Source organism: Limulus polyphemus, unplaced genomic scaffold (genome assembly GCF_000517525.1).
Source record: "Limulus polyphemus unplaced genomic scaffold, Limulus_polyphemus-2.1.2 Scaffold1190, whole genome shotgun sequence".
In the NCBI taxonomy this organism is placed as follows: Eukaryota; Metazoa; Arthropoda; class Merostomata; order Xiphosura; family Limulidae; genus Limulus; species Limulus polyphemus.
In genome coordinates, this window is record NW_013666800.1 from 244,613 (window position 1) to 258,130 (window position 13,518).

General features: G+C 32.0%; 1 protein-coding gene across 1 annotated transcript in view; it reads right to left on the minus strand.

Annotated features, from left to right (window-relative positions):
* Window positions 1-2,823: 2,823 nt before the first annotated feature.
* The window catches only part of LOC106462522 (coiled-coil domain-containing protein 146-like), a 35,818-nt gene continuing 25,123 nt past the window's right edge, over window positions 2,824-13,518 (minus strand). Inside the window, exons 11-15 of the mRNA XM_013922455.2 lie at window positions 13,062-13,225; window positions 10,998-11,129; window positions 7,112-7,252; window positions 4,755-4,994; window positions 2,824-3,192 (exon numbers count right to left, since the gene is read on the minus strand). Coding sequence (XP_013777909.2) covers window positions 2,995-3,192; window positions 4,755-4,994; window positions 7,112-7,252; window positions 10,998-11,129; window positions 13,062-13,225 — 875 coding nt within the window. The 3' untranslated portion in view covers window positions 2,824-2,994. The remainder of the gene's footprint in view (window positions 3,193-4,754; window positions 4,995-7,111; window positions 7,253-10,997; window positions 11,130-13,061; window positions 13,226-13,518) is intronic.

Here is a 13,518-nt window from a genome sequence, read left to right on the forward strand (position 1 = left end):
AAATCAAAAATTGGATGCCCTATTATGTGATCTGAAATGAGTATTTGGTAGGAGGGTGGCTTTCCATTATTGTCAACACAAACAGCTAAAGTAGTCTGGCATTGATCTTGCATGTTTAATATCAATGTTGAGAGTTAAGGTCCTGAAATATCCTTGACCACTCCTCTAAAACAGATGGAACATTTCTAGGGAATCTTTAGTGTCTCAAGACACTTGATGTAATGTCTCATCTCATCCTTGCTTGTAGTTGTTAGATTAGGATTTTGAAAGAGGTGTAATTCCCCTTTGTGATCCACTTTCATATTCAAATCAGAAGACCTGAAACATTAATGGCTTGGATCCTCCACTTCATACTATTCTACCCCAATTTAACCTCTGCTTGCTTGATGGGATTGAATGTACCAATAGGTTTGCAGATCATACACCATTTAATCATTGTTATTCACTTCAAAGTGACAAATGAGATATATGAAATCATCATATATATATATATATGTAATATGCCACAGACTGAATGACAAACTATTTATAGTTTAGTTACTACAACTGATCATCAGGTGCTTGATTTGTTTACCAAATTTAAGAGATTATTGTTACTATTTTACTCATAGGTATTATAAATTGTGATTATCTTTAATAGTTTCTTGCAGTTCAAAATTCAGTTGGATGGTTTGGGAAACCCTTCAGGTATCATTTGGTTCTTCATATTACAAACAAGAAAAAATAAAGATGCAGATGAAGATAAAATTGTGAATGTCAGTCTATATTATACTCAGCCACAGAACATTAAATTCTTTATTATCAATAGCCAAACATAAAAACATGTAGGTTCAAGAAACCTTAATATTGTTACGTATCTGCTCGTTTGTTAATTTCCGGTATAAATTCTTTCCGAGGAACTTCAATGATACAAGTCCTTTCTTAAGTAAAACTAGTTTATTCTTTCTTGATACAATGTTTTAGTACACAGAATTTCCACAGTCACTTTAAACTTAACAACCTTTATCACACATGCTATAAATCACAGTGATTCACACACTTTACTTACGGTGCCTACTGTTTGCTTGACTCAATTATCTATCTCTTCAATTGCACTGGTTTTTCTCGCCAGGCTTACATACTAAAAAAGAGGGTGCCTCGAACAAACTAGAGTTGCCAGGAAAATTCATGATCTTTCGAGAAACTCCAGCTCGCATGCTCCCAGCGTCGCGTGACTTCCACTGTCGTAACAATATAATATAAAAACCCTATAACCCGAGTATTTTCAAAAGATGGACCTTTATTATTTAGGGGCAAATTGGAGAAAAAAAAGAAGTTTACCCCTGAAGAAGAAAGGTCCACCTTTTGAAAGTGCTCGAGTTATAGGGTTTTTATCGTTTTACGTACGCCAATATAGTAGTTTTATTAGTTTCTGTTCTTGGCTTTCCCATGTTTCTATGTGTAAATAAAATGTTCGTTTTTCATTTGAGTGAAAATTACTGGTCACTATCAAGGATTGAATGTATTTCACAGTCTCTTAAATTTGTTACATAGTGAATAAATGATACAAGGCTTCTCAAGCCATAATGTCTCCAGTGTGACAATTAATGAATTTATAACTAATACATATCAATATATATGTATACTGGAAACAATTAGTTTGAGTGATCTTTAAACAAATTGTGATTAACATTTTGCAAATTATTCTAAATGCCTTACGTTTAAATGTTATCTACAAGAATTTTAAGCATTTTCTTTTCACTACATAAAATGCAGAATGTGATAACAATGCTTTAGCACCCTGTGCTGATAAATACATGTTACAACAGTAATATGAATCTAGTAAATTGCATTTATAAATATATGAAGTGATGGATTAATAAACATCTAAACTTTAAAAATTGTAACTGGATAAGAAAATGTATATAAATATATATATTTCTGGGAGCTCACATAACATACTAGTAGAAAGCTAATAATATATTGAACAGAGAAGTTGTCATTTAACAAAGTTTAGAATTTTATTGGATAGTCAACATAGTTTCACAAACGGAAAATCTTGCCTTACAAATCTTTTAACATTCTTTGAAAAGGTTACTGCTTATGTAGATGATGGTAAGGGTGTATATTTGGTGTATCTGGATTTTCAAAAAGCATTTAACAAGGTACCACATAAAAGGCTTGTAAAAAAATTAGCTCTATAGATGTGGGGATAAGTTAGCAAATTGGATAGAAGAAAGCAGAGTTCAGTCAAACTGGATTAATGTCAAAAGTGGGGTACCTCAGGGCTCAGTCTTAGGACCTTTGCTCTTTTTGATTTACATCAGTGCAGTGACATAGATGAAATAATGGTCAATAAGATACTTAAATTTGCAGATGATATTAAGGTCTTGGGTGTTGCTAGCTGTGAAGAGAATGCTGCTGCCCTACAATAGAATTTAGTCAGTTTGCCAAATAAATGGCAGATAGGTTTTAATTACAATAAATGCAAGATAAAGCATGTGGGTTATCATAATTTGAATTATAAGTATAATTTGGATGGGTATAACCTTAACAGTGTCATAAAAGAAAGAGACCTTGGTGTAATGGTTGATTGGTTTTAAGCCATCCAAGCAGTGTGCTGTTGCCTTCAGATGTTGTAGAGGCAGCAAATTTAAGTGAGTTTAAGAAAAAGCTTGATAAGTATATGAATGAAAAGGGCTGGTTTTATTGACATATTTAAGTTTAGAAAGTTTAACTATGGCACAAACTAAAATATGCATTACTGTAACTGCTTAAATTGTTGCTTAAACAACAACAAAAAAAGGCTTCAAAAAAGTATCTAACAATCAAAAAAACGTTTGGTAGTTTAGTCAAATAACAGACTTTTAATGTTCAAGCTACATACAATAGGTTGTACAGAATTTTGTAAAACCAGCTTTACTGTTGAAATCCTGTCATGTAATTGAATTTTTATAAAAACATTTTATTCTTAAATTCTCTCTCAAAAATGTTAATGCTAAGTAAAATAGAAATTTACATAATAATAGGTTTGTGATCTGGTTTTTGAAAGTGCCTCATATTTGCACCAGAAGCACTTGGCTTGAAAGGTGCTAACTTCCCATAAGGTACAGGAATGGGTAGCACATAATCTCCATCTGGAAAGTAAGAATTAGGTCGAGGTTCAGCTGTCGTTATAGCACCAATGGGAGACTCAAACCATCCCTCTCGGTCCTACAAACAAACAGATAATTAAATAGGGACTTAACTATTGTTTCAGCTTGAACCCTCTTAGCTTTGCAAGAAATAAAAAAAATCAGCTTAAGTTTTTAAGTAACATTATAATCCTTCAAATAAAAAAAAAAGTCAACTAGAGATTTAAGATCCTATACTATCCAATAAAGTTTATTCAAACCTCCAAATTTAATAACAAAACTTTTAAAAAAGCAGATAATAATTTAAGTTATCCTCCTAATCTTTTATGAAAAACAAAATAACTGAACTGAAGACAGTGGTTCTCAAACTTTTAAGACAGTGTCCCCCCTTCCTTTTGTCTGTGATGCTTGATACTCCCTACACACATACATACACTGGTACAGAAAATCCAATTTGTCACAATCAGTAAATATTAGAAACTGTAGTGTATCACAGGTTCAAACAGAGATACACGTAAGAATATAATACAATGTAACTTTTCCCCATAGATCGTCCAAAACTCTGCCACAAAGGCATCCTTCGATTAAGGAATGTTGCTGGGTTATTATGGCAGACACATTTTCAGTAAGCCGTATAACCAGAAGCATCTCCATAACACTGACCACTGATTATCAGCTCAGCATATCTCCAGTTTCTCAGAACTTTTCAATCGGTATGCTGACAGTAGCAGTTGTGCATGGACCACAGCTTGTGTTCACCCTGATGGCACCATGTTCAGTGTTGAATCAATAATACAATAATATATTGTTATATCACAGATATTTATATGTTCAGTATTAAATCAATATTACAACCACTTGATATACTGAGCATTGAATCAATATTACAACCATTTGATATACTCAGTGTTGAATCACTATTACAACCATTTGATTTACTCAGTGTTGAATCAATATTACAGACATTTGATATGGTCAGTGCTGAATCAATATTACAGACATATGATTTACTCAGTGTTGAATCAATATTACAGACATATGATTTACTCAGTGTTGAATCAACATTACAGACATTTGATTTACTCAGTGTTGAATCAATATTACAACCATTTGATTGGTGTAGATCTACCAGTATTATCCAACATTTCAAACTTAACACTGTATTGTGTCTTTCAATGCTAGCAATAGAATAGTAGCTGGCTTTTTTATAGCATGTTTATTTATCAGCCTAGTATGCATACAACCACATGAAATGATATTTTCAGAAATCAGTAGAATGCACATCCCATGGTTCCTCGTACATGTAGACAAAATATTCCATACATATGCTTCACAGTTTATTCTACAGTACCCATACTAACATTATTACTTTCTTGTACTTTACAAATTTATAAATTCAAAATTTAAGCCATTCACAAGGAAATGGTATCAAATATGGATTTAACCAACATTCCAGCACTATAAGCAATAAAACAATCAATCAGTTTCAGGATTCACTTGACAGTACATCAAACATCATACTTATTATATATGCATGGTGGATTTCATTCTAACCCACCATATTACAATAATATCAGAGTTACAGACACAAAATAAGTTCACATGTTGGTTAAAGGGTATTATAAATAATAATTGCCTCACCTCAGTTTCATTACTAAAAGTAGATCTGAAGTTTTTTGTCATTTGTGTCCATTCCTGTTCAAATTCTTCTGATGGAGGAAGACCAGCCTTCAGATTTTTGTAGCAAGTTTGTAATTTATCTTTCATTTCTTGAACCTGTTCTTTGAGTTTCTCAGAGTGCTTTTTATACAATGCTATTTCTACATCTAATGTTTCAATCTTTCTCTCTAAGCCTTTCTTTCTGTTTTTCTGAAAATTATCCTGAAATGTTATAGAAGAAAATATATTAAAAGCTATAATATCCACAATGATGCTTGAAGTAAGATGCACAAAAAACTTTGATTGAATCTAATTTTATTCAACAACACTGTGATAATTCAGATAAATTTTATCACTTTCCAATCTCTATGTGGATATGGAACATTAGTATAAAGATACTCAAATAACATTTCAGTATGTAATTGTAAAAAATTCAGTATAAATAAATCCAAATTATTTCTCAGTGTGTAACTATGGGACAGTAGTATAAAAGTTTCCAAGTTATTTATCAATATGTAATTATCGGAAAGTATTATAAAGTCACCCAACGTATTTGTTAGTAAATGGCTATGAGACAAAATTAACTAACATTATACGAAAATATCACTGTAACCTAAGCAAGTAAATGCATGAAACACTTGGTACAATTGCAAGGCAATTAAATACATGAAACACTTGGTACAACTGCAAGGCTTGTAATATATGAAACACTTGGTACAACTGCAAGGCTAGTAATACATGAAACACTTGGTATAACTGCAAGGCTAGTAATATATGAAACACTTGGTACAACAAATGTTTTATCTATTGCTAGCCTTGCAGTTGTACCAAATGTTTCATATATTACTAGCCTTGCACTTGCACCAAGTGTTTCATATATTACTAGCCTTGCAGTTGTACCAAGTGTTTCATATATTACTAGCCTTGCAGTTGTATCAAGTGTTTCATATATTACTAGCCTTGCAGGTACAACTGCAAGGCTAGTAATACATGAAACACTTGGTATAACTGCAAGGCTAGTAATACATGAAACACTTGGTATAACTGCAAGGCTTGTAATATATGAAACACTTGGTATAACTGCAAGGCTTGTAATATATGAAACACTTGGTATAACTGCAAGGCTAGTAATACATGAAACACTTGGTATAACTATAAGGCTTGTAACATATGAAACACTTGGTACAACTGCAAGGCTAGTAATATATGAAACACTTGGTATAACTGCAAGGCTTGTAATATATGAAACACATGGTACAAATGCAAGGCTAGTAATACCTGAAACACTTGGTATAACTGCAAGGCTAGTAATACATGAAACATTTGGTACAACTGCAAGGCTAGTAATACATGAAACACTTGGTATAACTGCAAGGCTTGTAATATATGAAACACATGGTACAAATGCAAGGCTAGTAATACCTGAAACACTTGGTATAACTGCAAGGCTTGTAATATATGAAACATTTGATGGACTAACATAATTACATTACACATTATGGACTGCCATCATAGGAAAATATGACTGCAAGGCTAGCAGTATACAGAAATGCATCTGTACGACTACTAAAACTGCAGAACCAGAAGATATATATATATTCATGATCACAATTTTAAAGTTTTATCAGTAGTTAGAAAATAGTTTAAGGTTAGTATTTTATAGTAACATTTATTTTATTTACTATCGTTTTACTGGTATGTTTTAGAAAATGAATCAAATATAGTTTTGATAAATCCAACACTTACACAGTTTAATTGTTTAATTTACCCAAGTAAGATACATATGTGTGTGCGGAAATATATATATATGTATATATATACAGGATGATTCCCAGAAATTTCATGTATGATACAAATAAAAAATCAATATATATTTCAAGAAAAAATTTAATTCCACTTTCAAATGAGTTTTTCTTTGCCCATTATCAAACAAATCTAAAGAACTAAATAAAATAAAAATATTGTTCAACATACTAGAATCTTCTATAAAACCATTTAACATGGATAATGTAGATTACCCACATAAATACAACCTGTCTGATATTATTTCAACTCTATATGTCTAACATATAAAAATAATACTATATATTTTCTATTAAACTTAAGGACTCACTGTGACTTACCATAAAAAAATTACTTTTTGGGCTTATAACCAGAAACTCCATCAAAAGAAAATACAGTTTTCATCATTATACACACACACACAGATATATACATATATATAGTCTCATATAAACATGCTTAATCCAAAATAATAATACTGTCCCTAAACCACCTTTTTTTAGATATTATAAACTAGTACTAGCTATTCTCCTGAGTATTACTGGTATTTTAATTACCACTTTCTTTTGTGCTTGTGTTGCTGGTTGTGCCTTATTTTCTAGTGTCTGTCTCAAGCATTCAGTCAGCCTCGATACTTGGGCCAAGACCACTTCTTTTTCTACCAGTTCTGTTTCTTTCCAATAAAGTTGTTTCTCCACCTAGAGAAAAGCTGCAGAACTTGAGGTAACTTAGTTTAGAATTTCCCTATAGAAAGTCAAACTTTTGAAGATTTAATTTACATCTACAGAATCATTACATATTAGTATATAAATGATGTATTAAAATATTAATTACTGAAAAGCTTCAAACAGGATTAACTGAAACAGCATATCAACATAACATTTACCAAATATGTAAAGAAGAAATCACACTTATTATTATTCTTATCGTTATTATTTAAAATCAGGAAAGCGGTCACTATATAGAAAAATGGCTATTGGAGATAAAAAATCTTTAGTTTTATTTTCTTAGTAACATTTTGAGGAAGAGCTCTTTATCAAGCCTTATACAAGCCTGTCACTTGAAGACAAACTACTGAAGAATATTCTAAAAGGAGTATAATACATGAGACAAGAATACTATGTAGGGGTTTCTATTTTGCATGTATATAAATAGATAGAGAGAGAGATAGAAAGATTTATGCAAACACATACACCAAATACATTATTTTTCCTATTGGTTTGACACTGTTCAAAACATAATTCAACCACTGTTGCAGTTCTACAATTATAAAATATGCAAGTAAAGTTTCTTTGTAAAAACAATCAATTTAAAACATATTAATCAAACGATACATTGATTATGTTTTTTATCAGCTTGACACTACTCCAAACATAATTCAATCCCTGTTGTAGCTCTACAATAACAAAATACACAAGTGAAAGTTTTTTTTATAAAAGTTAACATTTTCTTAAATCAAAAATGTATTTCCAATAACACTTACCTCCTCTCACACTACAGCTGTTACTTGACTGCTAGGTTTTCTTCCTTTGCTCATCTAAGCATTAGTCTGATTTTTTTATCCCTTGCTCCAGTTTTTTATACCTCACTTAATTGCCCTTGGTGATATTTGTCTCGTGACACTCTCCACCTATGTTACTGCACCCACTGTCCTGATACTGTATATAAGCATCTCATTCAGATAATGTTATCACTGTTCGAGACTGACTCAATCCATGGTCTGTAATACCGGCTCTTTGTGGGGAGGAAGAGCAGGAGAGTGTGAAAGAAGGTAAGTCTTATTGGAAATACATTTTCCATTTAAGAAAATGTTAACTTCCAAAACATATGTGCCGCTGCTCAAACTACAGCTAGAATCCCACATTAAGAAGGTGGAGGGGCCAGTGAGAGCAATTATCCATACAGAAAGTGTCTGCATAGATTGTGGGTGTATCAACAGAAGATTGGCACCCTAGTGAGGGAACTGCACTACATCCAGAACAGTTATGCTCTTCACCTGGGACTTAATTCTGGTACTGTGGGTGGAACTTTATCAACACTACTGGCCAGGCTCCAACCAGATAGCTGAGGCCCCACTGTTTGGAGTTGAAATTATAAAGCTGTGATTACTAAATCTCACATTGGTGGCTTGGTCATTTGGACCACAATATATATATACATATACATATTTGTGAGTAGATCCCAACTGTAGCTATAGAGTGATGGGTTCTGGGCCACCGGAATCATGAGAAGAAGGTAAGCAACACCAAAGTGGGCAAACCCTCTCCTCAACCTGAAGCAGTCCAAAAGGCAACACCCAAAACTCAAAATCACAAGATCCTGTATGCCATATTCAAAGTGAGGAAACAGAACTTATCCAGTCTGGAATTATGAACACTCATCCTGACTCCCCAACCATGTGGGCTAGGTAAATTCCACTTGCCCTCAGAATTATGAGGTGGATGTGGAACAAACTGTGTTCAACTAAGAACCCAGGATAGGACCACTCTGCATTTGGAATTATGAGGAGACAATGGACCCTCTTCCACGAACAATGTACTGAACCAATATTCATCAAAAAGAAGGGCCACACTCAACCCAATCAAATAGCTGAGCATCAAATCTGAACCGGTAATATAAGTAGGCTTCCCCATAGGGTGGTGCTTCTCCTATCATCATCTGGGAAAAAACATCCAGGGACCTGGGTAGGAGGGCCTCCAACATTGCCCTCTTCAGAAGTGGAGGAAAGTCACTCTGAAGGAAAAGCCTCGTCCACCACCCCAGTAGGATTTGGGGGGTAATGTGCAATGGGGTGCCCTCAGAAACAGTGAAATAGGTGAAACATGTTCCCTAAATTTTGAGAAGCAGACCGACCCCAATTTATTCAATCCAATGATCAGCAGTGGCAGACTGGATCCCTATATGATTTACTCATGATAGTCCATGAGTGGAGGTTCAGCATGGTATAGTAATTCAAGAGACAAACTGACCAGTCGCCTAAATCACAGTTCTGACTTTGGGCAAATCTTTCATATCTCTCCAGGAAAACATCCATGTCATCTTTCTGTTCAGCAAATTTTGGCAGCTTGAGTCGGCTGAAATGACTCCATTGTCATTCTTGGGTCCTTCTTCTTTTTCTGTTGGGTGAGCTTGGCTATCTCAATTTGTGTTCTTATTCTCTCTATTTCCAGTCTCTCCTCTTCTCTTTTTCTTCTTTCTCAATTTGTATTCTCATTCTCTCTATTTCCAGTCTCGCCTTTTTCTCATTTTCTTTTCTCTCCTTTTCTTCTTTTAGCTTTCTTCCTCTCTTCTCTGTCTATGCTATTCTCTCTCTCTCTATTTCTTGTTTAACAAACTCTCAGAGATCACTATCTTTTAATCCAAGATGCTCACATCTTTCAATTCAGTTATGAAAATCTGTATTCTCTACACTATTTTTGCTACCACTACAGTTGTGTATATATAGGCCTACTTATGCTGTTATTCCCATCTACTTCTACTGCCATTTACCACTGTATAATCCTAGCTGGCTCTCCAAATGTCAGAGTTTTATGGATATGTGTGGGTGGGATTCTTATATATATATAATATATTCAAAACAAGTCAAATGTATGTTCAAAAATTTCTTATAGTGTAAAGAATTTTATCTGTACTACGAATGAGATCACTGAAAATTTAAACCGAGAGTGACCCCCCCCCCCTTGATTCAGAATTAATAATCTGGAAATTCATACCATAAATCAGCATGGCAGTAAAACAAGTTATTATTTTTTACAAAAATCAAGTAGGTAACACAAATAATGTCAAAGTATCTCTTACCAATTGTAGCACTGAGAAAACTGTTACTGATGCTTTTTTGAGAAAAGTGATAACATTATCTGAATGAGGTGCTTATATACAGTACCAAGATAGACAGAGGGTGCAATGATGCAGGTGGAGAGTGCCATAAGACAAATATCACCAAGGGTAATTAAGTGGGGGTATAAAAGACTGGAGCAAATGAGAAAAAATCAGACCAATGCTTAGATGGGCAGAGAAAGAAACCCTGGCAGTTGAATAATAGCTGTAGTGTGAGCAGAGGTACATATGTTTTGGTAAACTAGTTAACACTAATTTAAACCATATTATAAAAACAATAATTATTTTTTATTAATTTAATTTGTACCAAACACAATCAAATCACTGGGGCAGTTTTGCAGTAACAAAATTCACAAATCAAGGAAAAGCGTTTTGGAAAACTAATTAACACTAATTTAAGCCATATGATAAAAACAATAATTATTTTTCTTTAATTGACATTGTACCAAACACAATCAAATCACTGTGGCATTTCTGCAATAACAAAATATAAAAATGAAGGCTTTTCAGTCCAAAAAAAATTAATTGAAATATATTATTAAAATCAAATAACTATAACACAGAATTTCCTCACACTAAATGACCACAAACTGGGAAACCACTGACCTCTTTCAATTTTTTTTTCAGTTGATCATCTGTGGGATCACACCCTGAAAGAAACAGACCATAGTTCAAAACACCTACTCTCCCCTCAACCTTCTCTTCCAGCTTTTCCTGGTTCTCTTTGCATTTAAATAGCTATAACAAAATAATTTCAATTCAAAACAAAATATATAACTTTATGGCAAGATCATACTCAAAGTATTTGTTTTAAATAAAATTATTCAACAGATAATACATACATAAGAAACATTTATTACAATTTGGTCATGAAACAAATATCAAAACAATTAAACATCCCTATTTGAGAAGTTCATATTCAACTATTATTCAACCACAGAAAAGAAAAATTTTCATTCACTTAAAAAAGTCCCAATGTCTTCCTCAGTATGTGTTTTGTTAAAATTAATTAGGCTCTTCATGTGTAAAAATCATACTTGGATTAGACAAAATGTTTCAAAAATGGATGTAATCATGTTAACGTCCACTGACAGTGAAACATAAAAATAAATTAAAACAGTAACAGTTTAAGCACTCAATTTAATCTTATCATTTTGTAATCTTCTTTACCAGTTTGAGTGGCTTTTGAAATAGTTTAGATTTGATTTGGAAGAAACAGTCATAGTAGGCATTAAAAACTAATAAATCTTAGAAACATGACCTAAAGAACAAGTTATATATTGGTATTAATTGGTCATCCACCATAGTGAAGATTGACCTAATAATATAATATAAAATTAACTTCATTTTCATTTAAAAGAATAGCTTTGTTTAAAACACAACAGTTAATCATTTACAGCAAACAGAGAAACTTATCAGCTATAAAAACCACTGCACATTTCACAGACACCGTGATTTTCATATTATTGTACATACATTCAATTTTTATTTAAAAACTTAATGAAAGAAATAAAATTTAATATTCTACCCTTCCAAGCAAGGACTACATAGGAATATACTACAAAATGTGAAGTGTGATAGTACACTAAATCATAATAAAAAGTATGAAATAGCATTATAAAAACCAGTTTAAAAATTCTGTGATTTTTATGTTTACTAAAGTATGATGAAACACACAATAGAAACTTCCTCCTCTGATTTTTGTGCACTAAATAAAACAGAATTACAAACAGTAACCTCTAGGATAAAATAAAGATTCAATAAGCTACTATAAATTTTATGTTTATAGAATATCTAATTTATTTTTCACTGAAAAGTACAGTATTACACAGTACCGTATCGAATTTGAAATCGAATAAGTATTACACTTATGAGTTGTTTACTCAGATAAGATTGGATGATTAACAACATATCTTACCTGGTTTTACAGAGAAAAACACCAGTAACGAGAAGAACAAACAGCTTTTAAATACATGTTTTGACTTGTCACAATCACAATTTGCACTATAATTTTAAATCTTAGAGAAAATATACATAATTTAACACCTACTAACATCAACAATTCTAAGCTTATTTCATCTATCTGCTGTTTTTTTTTCATAAAACATAAATACTTTATTATAGACTACAGTTATAAATTATTTCAATGCTTGTGCATAAAATATACATTTTTTATACATACACAAATATAATACGTAGTGCTGTATTTACGATTTAAATTTTATTTACATGCACTCATATGTTATATTCAGCTGAACTTAAATTCATGTTAAATAGGTAATTTTTATTCAAGCCATTAGATTATGGGTTTTACTTACAATTAATAACTTAAGCATAGTAACAAATAATAATAACTAAAATTGAGTAGTTTCCTATATGTTAATTTTTTCTTCATTTTGGTGCTATTTCAGTCACAAATTTATACGTTTTAACAACACATAATTAAACAATTTTTGCTCATGTATGTAAATATTTTTAAGGGTTCAAATTGTTATTGAAAATAAATCAGAATCATACACTAGGATGTGATTTTTATTTTGCTGTAAAACAAGTAATTTCAGAATGTAAACAATAAAATAAAGAAATTAAGATTAAAACTGTGCAAGTTTCTAGACATTTACTAAAGTTTAAGTATTAATGAGAAAATACTCCTTCTCAACACAAACATACCTCTTTTTCAGCTTCAGCTAATTTAACCTTTAACTCTATTTCTGATTTCGACATGCTTCTTATTTTTTCCAAATTTTGAAGTTCTTCTTTCAACCTGATTTCCACTATTTTTTTCACTTCATCCAATACATGTAATTCAGACTGTGCTTTAGTGAGAAGATTTTCTTAAAAGACAAACAACTCACACTCATTAAAATTATAATATCATCATCTTTAGAAAATAAATAGAAATTACACTAAAAACCTTGTATCTTTAAAAACTATTTTTTAAAAGGATTTAAAATAATACTTCATTCATTGAAGCTTTTGCTTGTTTAAGACCAGTCATGGCCTAGTGGTCAGCATGCCCAGCTGGTTCAGTTGTGTAGTGCTTATCCAATAACCATGGATTTTAAGATATATGTGAACTATTAATGGCTGGAGACGGCTTAAATGGGTAATGAAGAAAAACTTTAAT